The 17172-nt window shown below is 40.8% G+C and overlaps 1 protein-coding gene across 1 annotated transcript in view; it reads right to left on the bottom strand.

The window, feature by feature from the left end:
* Window positions 1-13004: 13004 nt before the first annotated feature.
* Window positions 13005-17172, bottom strand: part of PPP1R14C (protein phosphatase 1 regulatory inhibitor subunit 14C) — a 67309-nt gene continuing 63141 nt past the window's right edge. The window contains exon 4 of the mRNA XM_060240779.1: window positions 13005-14239. Within this exon, the coding sequence (XP_060096762.1) occupies window positions 14165-14239 (75 nt within the window). The 3' untranslated portion in view covers window positions 13005-14164. The remainder of the gene's footprint in view (window positions 14240-17172) is intronic.

Raw genomic sequence — 17172 nt, 5'->3', positions numbered from 1 at the left:
GTTTCCCCCACTGGCCATCCCATAGCATTTGTGAGAAGGAAATGGTGTGTTCCCAACCTGGTCATGGAGGATATTCTGGTACATTTTTATCCAAACTTAACAAACAAGGAGAAAAAATAGAAAAGTGGTTCACTGTGGTATATTCTCACTCAGTGGTAGACCCACATTTTTGGGACCCTGAAGCTTGAACTGTTATGCAGGCCCCTGAGCCTGCTGCAGTGGGGAGGGTGGGATATAAATAAATTATTATTATTATTCTCAACCAACAACAATAGGGCAACACTGAACAAGGTCCAAAGGACCTAGCTGCCCTTGCAAGGACCTTGAGGCCCAAATGGCAGAGAAAGGGTGGGGTGGAGCCCTTGAAAATGAGCTGTAGAACTATTAAGCCATGCACTAACAAAGGATTTGAGTATCCAGCTGCCAAAATGTATGAATAGATTCTGGCAGGCTCAGCAAGGGATGAGGGAGCTTCAAGCCTGTGAGAAAATTTTGAACTATGATTACAGCAACATTTTGAGCCATATGAAATGGTTATTATAGCATATTCTAAGGCTGATGTTAAGTACTTCAACCCTGTTACTTAATACTTGTCCTAGACCTCTATAGCCTGAAATTGATTTTCATTTACAGTAACCTATTGTAAATATGATTTCTTGATGGTGTTTTTTATTTTTAAGTTTAATTGTAATGCTACATATATATAAGACAATCTGTATATTGCAATACTTTTATGGACACTCAGTATGACACAAAAATTTTCAATAAATTTTTTTGAAAGTTAAAAAAAAATTACTTCAACCCATTGGCTTATGATTCTGTCACTAAAATAGCCTTATTTGAAAAACACTTTTTAAAAAAGTCCATCAACTTTGTTAAAAATTCACTCAAAAAAAAAAAGTTGCTTCTGGGCCCCTCCAGGATTAGGGGCCCTATAGCTTAAGCTTCATTAGTTTCATAGTAGATCCTCCTCTGTTGTCATTTACTTGTTAAACAAGCTTCACCTGTTTCTGTGACTGAGGGTAAATAGAAAGCTAACTTTTTGAAATTCTGATAGTGTTAAAAACACCTCCCAACCTCTCAAATTCACCAGAAACTTTGCATTCAAAACAGGCTTATTGTCTAACATCCTGATTCAAAGAAATTTCACACAGGAGAGTGAAATCATTCCTTTGACTCAATCAGCTGCCAACCAAGCCTTGACACAGGAACAAAGCAGCAGTATAGCAAATTGATTAAGACCAGCTAAGATAAAGAATGCTGGCTTACAACTTCTTCTTGCAACTTTTGAAAACCAAGTGGGAAGCAAATAAATAAACATCTTTGTTATTTAACTTTGTTACAGTTTGAATTCCAAATGTTTTAGAAATTCTTCAAAATTTAAAAATTGACCATTTCTCATAAAAATGCCCCTAAACAGGAGAAACTAAGCCCTCTGCCCCGTTACCAAGGCAAAGATTCAAACATACAACTGACTGATTTCAGGCCTATGCCAAAAAGGCATAACAAGAGATAAACAGAAAACTTGACAACAGATAAAGGTTTGAAATTTGAATATTTTTGCAGGATAGCCATTTCCTAGTCTTATAATTTGTTGATACAAAAGCAAGAGTTAAGTCTCTCTTAGACATGTATAAGATGAATCCTGAAGGGTTATACAAGCTTGCTTCCAAGTGATTCAGCAGTCTTTAGCATCCTTACGAACAGGAAGTAGCAAGCAGCACCATAAATCTTTGTTTAAGCCATTTAAAATTATCAGTTTGAAGAAAACTTGGATTAAGAGTGACAGTGTCTGATAATCAACAGAATCTAACCAAGGAAAAGCTCATTACTTCCTCTATATTTCTGAGAATTAAAAGGTTGTTTCCATTTGCCTTAGCATGATTTAGTCTGTATTTCTTGTGAGAGAAAGCTGTATGGATTCTTCAGTATAGTATATTGACTTGCCTGCAAGCTATACTACAATTTGGCCTCTTAGGAAGAACAGTTTCACTTTTCAGTTCCATTTAGGGTTGCCAGGTCTAATTCTGTCTCAAAAAACAGCCCCCCCCCCCCCCCAGAGCTCCAGATACCTGCAGATCAATTCTCCATTATACTCTATGGGAATCGGTCTCTATAGGGAATATTGGAGTGCCCAGGAGATATTTCCCTCCCTCATCCTGCTTTCTGATGACTCTAAAGCAGGGGGAGGGCCTCCAAACTGGGGGATCCCCTGCCCCCACCTGGGGAATGCAAATACACAACAAAAGTTATAGTGACCAGATTAATAATATATTATAGCAAACATATACAATACTAAATCACTTGAAGACTGAACAATCAGTTTGCAAAGTTCCACAAAGCCATCAACAGAGTCCCGATGTACAGGAAGTTGACTTGATTACTCCTGCTTCGATTTCTCTTCCAGCAAAGGATGCTCCACAACTATTATTTCAACCGAGGCAAATGCTCAGAAAGGTATATACACTGTTGGTTTTCTGAAAAATATATATTGACAAGCCATTTTGAGTATAGGGCCGGTTTGAAAAGTCTAGTGGAGACTTTTTGTCCCATTTTGCTATTGGTGATTCTTCTGCAGTCAAGGGAGAGGCACCAAATTTTCAGCATAGCATCTGGTGCCTTTCCTCAGAAAAAAAACCTAGGGGGTCCAATGCTATGAGCTCCCCAAAAAGGTGCCCCATCCTCCGTTATTTCCAATGGAAGGAAGGCATTTAAAAAAAATGTGATGGCCAAAACTCCCTTTGGAGTTCAATCATGCTTGTCACAACCTAGCTCCACCTCCAAAGTCTCCTGGCTCCTCAAACTTCCCAGATATTTCCTGGGTTGGACCTGGCAATTCTACAACACAGATCTGTTCCCCTGGATAAAATGGCTGCTTTGGAGGGTGGACTCTATATAACTATATTCAGCTGAGGCCTCTTCTTTCCACAAACTCCATCCTCCTCAGACTTTACCTCAAAATCTCCAGGAATTTCTCTATTTATTTATTTATTCAATTTTTAGCCCGCCCTTCCCGTCGAACAGGCTCAGGGCGGATTACATCACTAGCAAAGTTAGCCAAGCCTGAGGCTGGCAAAGTTAGCCAAGCCTGCCACCAATTACTTCTCTCTCAAAGGACAAAGTAGGGTTGGAAAGGCCCCTGTTTCACCTCTTGCATTTTACTGACAGAACCAAGCCTGGGATACTGTAGTTGCCTAGCAATAGCCATTGAGAGAACCATTGCTTAAAACTAGAGGTGCTTCTATCATTGTTGGTTTCTTCAAACCCTGAATATACTTCTTTAAAATTTCACATTATTCTGCAAACCTAGTACATTTTTCAAGCTTGTAGAAAGATCAGTCTTGCCCATTCACAAATCTCAGATTTAGCCAACTTGGTTATTTGTATATAAACATATTCCAATTTGATTGGTCTGCTGTTCTAAGTCATAGTGGACCACCATTTGCCAAGCTGATTATTTAGCTTCTCAGTGGGTGCTAAATGATGGAAGCTCATATCTTTAAATGGCAGATCTTCTCTCCTGCCTTGAGAATACAACACAGAGTTTGGAGAGTTTCATGTTGGTAGAAGCAGCCACTGTTTGAATCAAGACAGATAGTGAGCATCAGATAGGGAGATATGAGTTTCACTGGATTAGAAGCAGCCTAGGGCCTGCTGGGTCCACAAAAGACGATTCTGGGAAATCAGTGTGGTGCATAATGTATGAATGTATTTGCTTTTACTGTGCTCTGACTTGATCTTTGTAAACTTGTATCCATGACATCAGAAGTCTATTGTATCCAAAAGAAACTAAGCTCTAGTCTGTACTATTACTCCCCCTCAGCAACTCAGAAATAGTGAGAAACATTTAATACGTACCTGACTGTAGAATTAAGTTTTCTTGCTAGAATCACCTCAATACAGGATTTTGATTTTATGAGTATGCATAGTCCTGCAACCTTGTGGTGGTCATTTTCAAAACCCGAGCGCAAAGTGGAAGAAGACTGAGCACAATTCACTCCACAGTCTGCTGCAAGTTAAACCTTCCCATAACAAGCAAGGGCCCCAAATAAAGTATTGGTCTCTTGGATCATCCAGGAAAGCCAAGTATGCCATCTACAAGAAAATAACTGGATACATAGAGCCACTGGCCATTAGAAAGCCTTGTAATCAGACACCAGGATCAGATGTTTATTTACTTACATTTATAACCTAATAAGTGATATGAACTTTAAAACAGTTTATTCAAATGAATACAAGCAGAAAAGCTAAAATAGCATTACTCAAAATACCACCCAGTTTTGTGCATTTAGAAGAGAGCACCCATTGAGACGTTAACAAAGCCCTTAGATGGTCTGCCATCTAAAATTGGGTCTACAATGGTAAAAAAGAGGGCATGGCCTGCCAGAATAAGTCCATGAGGTCTGCAGATACCTTACATTCTCGGGTCATAGAATCATGGGACCCCCCCAGGGTCATTTAATCCAACCCCCTGCACATGCAGGAAATTCACAAATACCTCCCGCTAAATTCACAAGATCTGCATTGCTGTCAGCTGGCCATCTAGCCTCTGTTTTAAAAACTTCAAGGAAGGAGAGCCCACCACCTCCTGAGGAAGTCTGTTCCACTGAGGAACTGCTCTGTCAGGAAGTTCTTCCTAACACTGAGCCAGAAACTCTTCTGATTTAATTTCAACCCATTGGTTTTGGTCCTACCTTCTGGGGCCACAGAAAACAATTCCACACCATCCTCTGTATGACAGCCCTTCAAGTACTTGAAGATGGTGATCATATCGCCTCTCAGCTGCCTCCTCTCCAGGCTAAACATGCCCAGCTCCTTCAACCTTCCTTCGTAGGACTTGGTCTCCAGACCCCTCACCAACTTTGTTGCCCTGCTCTAGACCCATTCCAGCTTGTCTATATCCTTCTTAAAATGTGGTGCCCAAAAGTGAACACAATATGCCAGGTGAGGTCTTACCAGAGCAGAGCAAAGTGATACCATCACTTCATGCGATCTGGACACTATACTTCTGTTAATACAGCCCAATATTGCATTTGCCTTTTTAGCCACCACATCACACTGTTGACTCATGTTCAGCGTGTGATCCACTAAGACCGCTAGATCCTTTTCACACATACTACTACTAAGACAAGTCTCCCCCATTCTATAACCATGCATTGGATTTTTCCTACCGAAATGCAGGACTTTAAATTTATCCCTGTTAAAATTCATTTTATTGATTTTAGCCCAGTTTTCCAGACTGTCAGGATCATCCTGGATCCTGTTTCTGTCTTCTACTGTATTTGCAACCCCTCCCAATTTAGTATCATCTGCAAATTTAATAACCATTCCCTCTATTCCTTCATCCAAATCATTTATAAAGATGTTGAACAGGCCCCAGGACAAATCCTTGAGGCACTGCACTTGTCACTTTTCTGAACTTACTTCCAATACACCAGCAGCACGCTCTCATTTACAAGAGGTGCATATACAAGATCCTTGCACAGTTATATATATGCAGTTCACTACTTCATACATAAGAGTTTAGCAGCTGGGGAACTAACCCAATGCTGGACTTCAAAGACAGTCTCTCCAAACCTTTTAAAGCCAGCCAGGAATATGAGGGAACTATTGTGGCATTGTGAACAAGTCCATTGTCTCTCTACAAGTGCCATCATTAGCATGGCAGTTTCAGTAGCCACAATTATAAGCTTTCATTGCTGGGAGAAACATGCTTTTGACTCTGCTGCAGAATACCTCCCTTTGAACTCTGAGCCACCCTCCAACTGCAAGACTTCCAGGGGCCCATCTTACAGTTTTAGATCAGGGGTGGCCAACGGTAGCTCTCCAGATGTTTTTTGCCTACAACTCCCATCAGCCCCAGCCAGCATGGCTGATGGCTGGGGCTGATGGGAGTTGTAGGCAAAAAACATCTGGAGAGCTGCCATTGGCCACCCCTGTTTTAGATGATATACTCACAAATCTTTGTATTAGGTCTGCTTACTCACATTCCCTGCAGGGGTGGAGTGCCAAATGGAACAGAAATGCAGGGGATAGTTCCTTGCCTTGGCTGGCCAAATGTTGACATTCCACCCCCTCCAGAACCAAGAGGAGGTAGTTATCTCCTGGTTAGGACTTGCTACCAGAATTTCTGAATTTGGATTCACACAGAAAATGAAGTCGTGAATGTTTTTAAACTGTTGTTAGCTGCCCTGAGCCTGTTGGGAGAGAGCGGGATATAAATCTAATAAGTAAGTAAGTAAGTAAGTAAGTAAATAAATAAATGAAATAAAGTTGAGGAAACCATGAACACTTTGGTTTCCCCTTCAGACCACCCATCTCGCCACAGTCCTATAGATTCAAGGTGTGAAATTTTACAGCAGCAAATTCATCTCCTTTGCCTGCCATCCTCTCTGTCCTGCTTTAAAAAGGGAATAAGAAACAGGCTTCACAGCACATTTATTGCTAGCCAGATTAATGGCACTCCTGTTTTCTAAAAACAAACAAAAGTTATTCCAAACATGACTCTGTTCATGCAAGTTTCCCTATCTAAAGAGGCTCTAGTTTCATGCTGTTTTAGTTAACAGTGTGCTATTGAAATGCCACTCCTCTGCTAGAACACCCACACCGCATAAAGAGGTGAATCACAATGAGATCTCAGTTCCATGGGTCCAACTCTCATCTTACAGTATATCAGAAGTAACTGTTAAATCACTGGAGTTACTCTGCAGCTCAAGAGAAGAATCCATCCCTTTTAAGTCTGCAAGTAAAACTAGCCAAGAAATTAAAATTCAGTTCCGCTCTCCCATATATTGTAAAACAACAAAAGAATTTTCAGCATGTGTAATCTGTAGGAGTGCAAGCCACAACACTGTTTTATACTCACACAAAATTAAAGGCAAGAAAACAGAACTGACTTTTTAGCTCAGACTTCCCAGGTTTGTCCAGGGAGCAGTACAGAAACCTTGCCATTTATTGTCACCATGGCAATAAATATCTAGAACAAAGTAGGAGTCAAGGTGCAATTTGACTCCTACTTTGTTCTACTGCTTCAGACCAACACGGCTGCCCACTTGGATCTATCTACAATAAATATCTAGTTCTTGTCCCTTTTCTCAAATATACTTATAGTTGCTGAAGGAATTCCCAAATCTTAGCCAGACTGACCCAGTGATGATATAGTTCAAAACTTCTCCTTACCTGCTTCCTTAGGATAAGGAACATAAAACCCTATTAGGTTGAAGTGTCCACAATTAGCTTTTCACAAACACCAACTCACAAGAGTGGGCAATCCTTTCTTCAGGTCAGAGTTTTAGAAGAAATGGGACTTAAGAGTCCTCTCATTGGTTTTTTTCCTGATCCTTCCTGATGCCAGAGAGAGAGAGATGCTGACGTAGGGATGCTCTAGCATCAAGAGCGATGTGAACCCCTTGAAACAATTTCTCACATGTAAAATCAGTTTTAGATTTTGTCTAGTAATCCTGTTTCAGTTTAACCGTGCCAGAAGTTCTGCATTTTTAGCCTTCTTGCATTCTACACTGATTTTAGTAAACTGCTTCTTTAAAAAAAATCACATCTACACCCCACTTTAAAGAAACAATAAGTCTAGATAGGTCGCCTAAATGTTGTCTTGAAAAGTATTTCTTGTCTAGATTAGCGCAGTCAAGTTAAATCCCTAGTTTAGGGAGTTTTGGTTCTAGGCTTGTAAACTGCTGTTTTCTATGAGATTACTTTGGGAAAATCCAAATTAACCCTAATGGATTTGGGAACCATTATAAAACAGTCAAAGTCTGTATTTTTTAATTTACTGGTGAGGACCGAGAGTAACCTCACACATACACATATACATGTTCAATGGATCAGTTTTTATTGAGCAAGGTTGTCTGCAGATGAGATTTTTGTAACTATGGTTGAAATATCCACAGAACTCTGCCCATCTCTCTCAAACTTTTGATAGCAGGACATGCATGTTCACACTGTCATTTGTTCAGAGTTTTCTGCAGTAGCTGTTGTGCAGGTTTAACCCAGAGGATATATTCTTTTTGATGTTCCTTTCTGGTGTTGAATTGTGATGTGCAGGTTGGTAATAATAGAGTCTAGCTACAAACAGGCCTAGATAGACCCTGACTTGAATGGGCCAGGCTAGCTTAATCTTGTCAGCTCTCAGAAGCTAAACAGGATTCACCTGGGTTAGTATTTGATGGGCTACCAACAAGGAAGTCCAGGACTGCTACACAGAGGCAGCAAGCTACCTCTGAACATCTCTTTTCTTCAAAACCCTACAGGGTTGCCATAAGTCATTTGCAGCTTGATGGGATTTTACATACAAAGATAAGTGATAGACCAATTAAAGCTTGATATCTTGTCCCATTATTATTATAAAATGATTGATCATTCTCTACAGTACTTCCCAACATGCATGTAAATGCAGGCCAGTTCCTATAAAACACTCAAAGAGATTGTCTGGCCCTTACAAATGTCTCTGGGGAGGTCTGTAACTCATAAGGTTTGTTGCCCTTCACTGAAAAGTTTCTGTCACTAGTAGCCATCCACCTAACCTCTGAAGCAAGCGATGTAGGGCTTCTGAACAAGATACCAAAGCAGAAATTCCTTCAGAAACCGCAGCCAGGCTCAAGATGTTTAGAATTCATAGGTGAAAAACAGCACTAGGAATAGTACATGGAAACAAACAAGGATCAAAAGAACACTGACAAGATAGAGTCTGTCAGGCAAGTCCTTATATACAACTGGGTTGCCATATTCTTACCAGCACCGCCACCTATAATGCTTTACTGTAGTGATGGCAGGTTACTAACTCTAGTTTAGGAAATTCCTAGAGATTGGGGCTGTAGTATTTAAACATACTTTTCCTCATAGGACAGATGTTCGGGAACAGTAAAAAAAAATATTTTTTGTTCAGGGAATTCTCTTCCTGTGTCTTTTCCATTCACAGCACTGTTGGCTATTCTCTCTGCTCACTTCTGCAGTAGTCAACTGCTGATTGATTGCTGTAAACTTTGTGCAAAACAGTTACAATAGTGAGGCTGTATCAGGACTGCAACAGCATATGACATTACTAGCATACTACAGACAGTCAGTAGGAAATTAAGAAAATCTGAGGGGATATTTGGGCAAAAGGAAGTGAGTACAGACCAAATCTAATGATGAACAGAGAGGGGAATTAAATGATCTGACAGATAATCAAAACGTACATATAAATGCATAACCATTTGAAAAGTAATCATGGATTATTCATAACATGGTTTACTAACTATGGAATAAGTATGTATGGTCAAGTGAAGGCTTTATTCCACACAGCAGAATGTTTAGGAGGAGCAGAAAACAATCAAATTTAGGCATGGATTCAAATATAACAAACCAGAAATTGTTAGTAAATGAACATCTGGTGGATTTTTCATGCGAACACAGGGATTTGACAATTAAAGATTTCTGCTTTTGCTGCAAATTATTATTTGGAATGCCAGTCTGCAAAGAAGTGCAAAAAACAAAGTTTGGAGTTTGAATACAGTGACGATGGTTTGCCACAAGAACCAAATTCTGTCATTAAGCTGAGTCACACATGAATGTGACTTATTCTCCAGGCTTATTCACATTTATGTTTATAGTTATACTGAAATTGTGCTAGAGCCTCTAGGAACTAGCAGTGAAAAACTAGTCACATGACAAGCAAGAAATTTATGCTTGCATCCGAGTTGAACTGGAAGCCTATACTTGAAGTTGAGACTTTTTTCTCCCAATGTTCATCACCTTACACATACCAACACTGCACTTCATTTGTCACACTGTCGCCCACTCACTCAAGTTTGTGGAGGACCTCTTGCCCCACCCCGCCCCTTAGTTGTCTCTTTTCTAAACCAAAAGGTACCAGTCTTTCCTCTTTATAGCTTCACCATCAGCCTTGGTTTTCACCATCCCGAATAATTTGGTGTCATCTGCAAACTTGGTCACTATACTACCCTTCCCAGTTCCAGATCACTGATACATAAATTAAATAGTACCAGCCCAATACCAATCCTTGTGTGACCCCGCCCCCTGCTTACTTCCCTCCCTTCTGAAGACTGTTCATTTATTCCTACTCTTTGCTTCCTGTCATTTAACCAGTTTTTAATTCAAAACAGAACCCATCATTTTATCCCATGGCTGCTAAGTTTTCTCAGGAGTCCTCACTCAGGAGGTACGCTATCAAAAAAGTCTTTTGAAAGTCCAAGTGTATAATGTCTACCAGGTCACCTTTGTCTACATGCTTGTTCATTTTCTCAAAAAACTCCAAAAGGTTGGTAAGGTGGGACTTCCCTTTGCAGAAGCCATGATGATTTCCCCTCAGCAGCCTTTGTTCTTCTATGTGCCGAATAATACTCTCTTTGATTAAATTTCTACTAAGCCAGTTTGGTGTAGTGGTTAAGTGTGTGGACTCTTATCTGAGAGAACTGGGTTTGATTCCACACTCCTCCACTTGCACCTGCTGGAATGGCCTTGGGTTAGCCATAGCTATTGCAGAGGTTGTCCTTGAAAGGGCAGCTGCTGTAAGAACTCTCTCAGCTCACCCAACTCACAGGGTGTCTGTTGTGGGGGGAGAAGATATAGGAGATTGTAAGCCGCTCTGAGTCTCTGATTCAGAGAGAAGGGCGGGGTATAAATCTGCAATTCTTCTTCTTCTAATGTTCCTGGGACAGACATTAGGCTAACTAGCATGTAATTTCCTGGTTCCTCTCTGGATCCCTTGTTAAAAATTGGTGAAATATTTGCTACTCGCCAGTCTGCTGGCACAGCACCTGAATTTAGTGATAGCTGATCTACTAACCCATATATATAATCTATCTTTGATCTGAGTTCCTTAAGAACTCTTGGGTATATGCTATCAGGACCTGGAGACTTATTGGTTTTTATTTTCCCCAGTAGCCCTTAAACTTCATCTCAGGTCACCTCAACATGGCTCAGTTCTTCAGACTTCCTTTCTGAAAATAGGGGCTATGGAATGGATATACGTCCCACACTTTTGTGAAAGAGAAACAAAAAAGTAATTTAGCTTCTCTGCCATTTCCAAATATCCCTTTAGCAATCTCTTTCTTCCTTTGCCATCCAAAGGTCCACTTCTTCTCTGGTTGTTTGCTTGCTCCTGATAATTTTTTTTAAAAGTTTCTTGTTTTAGCAACATGCTCCTCAAAATCTTTTTTTTACATGACTAATTACTGACTTCAGGGCTTTTTTTCTGGAAAAAGAGGTGCCAGAACTCTCAAGAGGGAAATGAAGGATAAACACACAGGTGCCCCTCATGAACTTTTAACCATATTTTGAGAGTTTTGTTTCCACAAAGAGATTCCAGAACTTCATTTCACCACATCCAGAACAAAAGCCCTGATTGACTTACATTTCTTTTTCAGGCGCCTGGTCTCTCCTGTTCAATTCATTGGGGCAGACCTTCCACTTTTTAAGAGGCCTCTTTACTTTTTATAGCTTCCTTGACTTGCATTGTTAACCACACAGGCCTTCTTTTAAATTTTCCAAACTACTGGAATGAACAGTGTGGTATGAAAGTGAATATTAGAAAAGTGGGTTCAACAGAAGCAATGGTCCCCTTATTGCAAGGAAATGAAAGCACTGAAGAATAGGTTGTACATATTTTGGTGTCATGCGGAGGGGGCAGGGTCAGCTATGACCTAAAGACCTATTTATACAGCACTATTGTTGTACAATTTGAGCAGACTTCAGAGGATGGTAAAAGACAGGAGGGCCTGGCATGACTTTGTCCATGGGGTCGCAAAGAGTTGGACTCAACTGTGCGACTGAACAACAACATCGTAGGGTTCCCAATCCCCCCGCTTTAGCGGGAGACTTCTGGGTTCCCAGCTTAATCTCCCGGTCTTCAAAAATTGAGAAGCGGGGGGGGGGGGTGGAGGGGGGGAGAACATACCTATAGAACTCCTGTTGTAGAGCTCCTGAGCAGTTTGTAGAGCTCCTGTCCCTTTAAGGCTGGGCAGGAAGGAGGAAACAGGAAGGGCTTCGGAGAACGGCCCCTCCCTTCTTTGCTTTCGTTTTCTCAGCAGGCACAGTTCTCCGGAAGAAGACCAAGTAAGTATTTGTGTGTGTGTGAGAGAGGGAGGGGGATTCCCTGGTATGGAGGCCCTCCCTCCCTTTAGAAAGTGTGTGGGGGGGAGGGAAATGTCTACTGGGCACTCTATTATTCCCTATGGAGAATGATTCCCATAGGGAATAATAGGGAATTGATCCGTGGGTATTGGGGGCCCTGGGGGGGCTATTTTTTGAGGTAGAGGCACCAGATTTTTAGTATAGCATCTAGTGCCTCTCCCCAAAATACCCCCCAAGTTTCAAAACGATTGGACCAGAGGGTCCAATTCTATGAGCCCCAAAAGATGGTGCCCCTATCCTTAATTATTTCCTATGGAAGAAAGGCTGCCCCTTTAAATGTGATGGCCAGAACTCCCTTGGAGTTCAATTATGCTTGTCACACCCTTGTTCCTGGCTCCACCCCCAGTGTCTCCTGGCTCCACCCCCAAAGTCTCCTGGCTCTGCCCCCAAAGTCCCCAGATTTTTCTTTAATTGGACTTGGCAACCCTACAACATCGTCATACAAAAGTTATGGCACATTTTTCTTCTCAGTAAAGGTTGCCATTCAAGTACCTCTAGCATTAGGGAAAAAAATAAAGGTTTTAGGAAAAAAATACCAAATGGTAACAGTAGATAAAGAAGATTGTGAGCCACTCTAAGACTCTGAGACTCAGAATGAAGGGCGGAATATAAATCCAATATCATCATCATCATCATCATCATCATCAAGTAGTAGAAAGCATCATGTACACCTTTCCATAAGACATTTTTAAATAAGAAAACTACATATGTTTTTTGACTCATGAGCAAGTTTTTAAAACAGCAGAAATTTAACTGGATCAGGTTGGTAGTTCATTGTCATCCTTATTTTGCTTAACAGTACAATGAAGTCAATTTCCAATTGTATGCTGACAGCTAAAATACCTATAAAACAAAGCCACAAGTTGTTGCATTTATTTGAGTAAATATCTGGTAAATAAAGTCACTGATAAAACATTACAAAATTAAATACATTTTTAAAAGCTTGCCAGTATACATAAAATTCACAAACATGTATTTTGTCTTTTAAAAAATAAAATTATGTTCAGAGCACCCTTGATATAAAATGCCAGACTAGCATCTACCAGCAGATGGTAGCTTGTGAAATGTTTTCCTGAAGAGTTAGGGGATCCTGCTTTCAATAACTAAGAAGTTCCCACCCCACCTGGGGCTGATGTCAAAACCAGAGAAGGGATCTAACACTGGTGGTTAAAGAAGAGTGATGAGGAGCTGCAGTGGGCCAAGCATACATTTGGGTTGCCTGCACTTGCATTTCCCCCTGCAAGAAACTCCCCCTTAAACAGCACCAACCATCCATTGTCGCATCAGACCCGTAGGCAGTCAATTAATCCTATCCTAACGGACCATGAGGTGAAGAGGAGATGATCTGGCTAAGCATCAAAGTCAATAAAGTAAGTTCAAAGCCTACAAAATTAAGCCCTTAAAATCCCCCAGCTTGCTCATATGTTACTTTGTGAATTAAAGCATTCACCCCAGTGCTTTAAATGCATTTAGAAACAGTGGCACCATTCACTTTAACAAACTGCATCCCTCCCCCACCCCCACATCTGCTACAACTTTAATTTAAATGGCTGACTAGACCACATATCCCTTCCACCCATGTGAAGCAATGGTAACTCACTTGATAATTTATGTACATAAGCACAAGAATCTTGATATTCATGAGTTAGATGTACAACTTAAGTGATCCAAGTAGTTCTGTAAAAAAAAAATAATCTCCAAGTAGTTCTACACACACTCCATCAAGTAGAATTACCGCCTGGGAATCTTACATTGTCTCTAATTTGGCAGTTTCTACACCCTTACTTTGATCATCCTCAGGTAGTAAAAGCAGCATCCATGACGTTGCTAATCCATGATTAAAAAAAAAAAACCCTGACACTTTAAAAAATCTTTAAAAACACAATCAAATTCATTAAATGTCAGAAATGAAACAGAAAAATAAAAATAAAATTGCCCATAAAGATCAAGCTAGAATGTGTTCTATTCAAAAGTCCCAGTTTCATGGTCATGTCTCTCAGGACGGCTCCCGCTCCAGTTATATACTCTTCTTTTGAGGAGGGCTCAGTTTCCTCATTCCTCTTATCCGAGACAGCAGTTCTTTGATAAAATCCTACAATACACAAGGTGTAGAAAGAAACATCAACAGAAGCAGTACTATGAGCAAGCACCCCTTCCCACAAACAGCCCATTTTAACGAAGTCAAGCTTGGAGCCCACATCTTCATTCTCCAGGCACTCCTCTTTGTCCATTTCAGAGGCTTCACTATGGAGCATGTTCTTCTCACCTAGGCACTCTGGGCTTCCTTGAAAGACAAACCCACAATGGGACTGCCCCACAGAGGAAGAGAAGTATATGCAGAACTAACCCATAGTCTCTCCAAGCTTAATTCTTCAAAGACTCTCTGTTCTTCAATGAATGCTAGTCCTGCATTCACATGTGTTTCTTTCTATTGGCAGCCACAATGAACTGCAGGATGATCATATTCTATATGTGTGAAGCCCAAGAAGGCAGGGCTGGCCATGCCACTAGGCAAACTAGGCGATTGTCTAGGGTGTCAGCCTTCTGGGGGTGCCAAATTGGGCACCCCCCATGTGACTCGGTGATGTTATCAATTTGGGGGGGGGGGGGAGCGCCAGAAGTTAGCCTTGCCTAGGGTGCCATACAGTTTTGGGACAGCCCTGTAAGAAGGTTGTAGATGGTAATAGAGAGAATCCTCCTCACTTCCTCATTGCAATTGCATTGGGGCAGAAGATCAGTAAAATCAATCAGCCTCTCCTCTGCCCCTGGAATGTTTCCAGGGCTGGGCACTGCTTGAGCAAAGTATGTTTCTTTTTTTTCACCACCATCCCATCCCTTTGGCAAGACAAGAAAACCAGTTTCCCACTGTCCCTGAGGGAGCTGAGGAGAGAAGCCTGGCCTAGGCAAGAGCCAGACTCCCTATGGGATTTCCTTCAGCAGCAAAGGAGAAACTTCTATGCATCTCCAAAATTTCCTCTCCACTGGCAGCACTGTACACAATCTACCCACCCATCTACCAGGGATATTCCCCAGTAGAATACAGGAGGCATGGATAGGTATATGTCTGTAAAGAGCCAGGGTGTCATTTCAGCATTCTGATATTTAACTGCAAGAATAAGTGGTCTCTACCTTACCTATGTGGAGTTCAGAAGCATCACATTTAAATCAAATTGCTTGTGCCCATACATACTGACAATACCAGTACTTTCTTGGACCACAAATCCTTGGTAAGAACCAATTGCTTGATTTTAAAACAAGCTGCATGGAATCAATTAGAGTTCCTGTTACTGCAAAAGGGCAGAAGGAAATGAGGATCTAGTAAATTGTTTAAAAAGAAGCTGTAGCTGAAATGGTGATGAGGACTAATACTATCTGTTCGGGGGGGGGGGGGGATCATGTCCAACTCTGTAGCATAACCTTGGTTTTTACCTTCGGCTTCTGCACATACAGATGCTGGAGGTTGCTAATACAAATTATTGAATTTTAGAGCATTTTTAAAAGAAGTTCAAATAACACATACTAAAAATCCTGCTAACAAAGGTGGAATCTATTTGAGCAACTGGTATTCTACCATCTTGCTTGGCTTGAGAATATGGGTTCTTTAAGTTTTAGCTAATGCAGAATTTGTGGAACGGGTACCTCAGGAGGCATTCTGGGCTTTATCAGAACCACCACAATTATGCCATGGATATTTTCAGTTCCCCTATTAAGGCCTCTAACACCTTCATCCATTCAGAGCTATCTGCTTTGCTGTGAAGTTTCAGCTAGTTCTATTTTTAGCTTGTTTACTGGAATGAAACAGAGTGCTTATTAATAGCATTAGGCATTAGTCATTATTTACAATCCCCAAACATTTCCTAGAGGTTTGTAAAGTCAAGGATTCTCTTTCTAGGCAATCGACTTATGTTCCTTCCATCAGCATGGATCTCAGGAACTCCTGCTAGGATATGGTTTAAGGTTATTTTAAAACACCAGTATTTACCATTGCTTTCAGAATTAGCAACTCAACCACAGCACATCTAGCAGTTATGCTAAGCACAGAATTTTACAAATAGTTTACCAGATGGCCCATTGTGGCCACAACTGAACTTGCCTACAGAGGTTCAGTGATTCTCTTTGCTCTTTTCACTACTGCCCCTTTATTTCCAGCCTTTATACTTCCTGCGCTGCTATCTCAAAGGGTAATAGTGATGAAATCTGGTGCAGGCTCATGGAAAGCAGCCATTATATTCAGAAAAGCAAAGCAGAAATGAAGGCAATAATAGGGAGATGACAGGAACTGCAGCTATCAGAGGGTGGTAAACAACAAAACATTGAGGACAAGTGCAAACCCATGAACCCCCAAATGCTGTGCATTCCCTTAAGCATGTATACTAATGGTCAGACAGATGTAACAACATTCATGCATTTCCATCACAATCTAAATGCAAACTATAAGCCTGTGTCAAAAAGAAGGGAGCCAGGACTTAAACCTTCAGTTTCTGCAGGTATACAGGGAAAGGGGAAGGGACTTAATCCTTCAATCTCTGCAAGTTTACAAATTAACACCAGGCTGTTAATTGTTTAAAGGGAAAACAATTTCATCCTTTAAAATACTAATTGAGTGGGGAAGCCAGTTTTGATTATCAAAAGTAAGTGGAAGTCCCCTCATTCTTCTCCACATGGCCCGGAGGGAAATGGAGAAAGCCCAATCCTGAAATTTGCTTTTTTTATAAGCAAGATAGTTTAGTTGTTATGGTCAAGTTTAGGAGTTCCACCATACTAGTTTTTTCCCTATTTCAGCACTATCAACACTATGCAAATAGGAAATTCCTAAAACCAGAATGTACAGCAAACTGCTGGCTTGAACGGCTAGAGTAAGGCAGACCTAGGGAAATTTTAATTTAGTTTAACACGGCATTTTAAAATGCACTTTTGTATTGGTTAAGATGTTCTTAAATTCACAACACCTTTGGAATGATGCATATTGGAAATAAAGTTGAGGACTTAACACTCATGCAGAAACAGACTTCTGCATGCTAAACA

This window comes from Heteronotia binoei, chromosome 1, assembly GCF_032191835.1.
Source record: "Heteronotia binoei isolate CCM8104 ecotype False Entrance Well chromosome 1, APGP_CSIRO_Hbin_v1, whole genome shotgun sequence".
In the NCBI taxonomy this organism is placed as follows: Eukaryota; Metazoa; Chordata; class Lepidosauria; order Squamata; family Gekkonidae; genus Heteronotia; species Heteronotia binoei.
The sequence above is the reverse complement of the archived record's forward strand: the minus strand, read 5'-3'. Positions and strand labels throughout refer to the sequence as shown.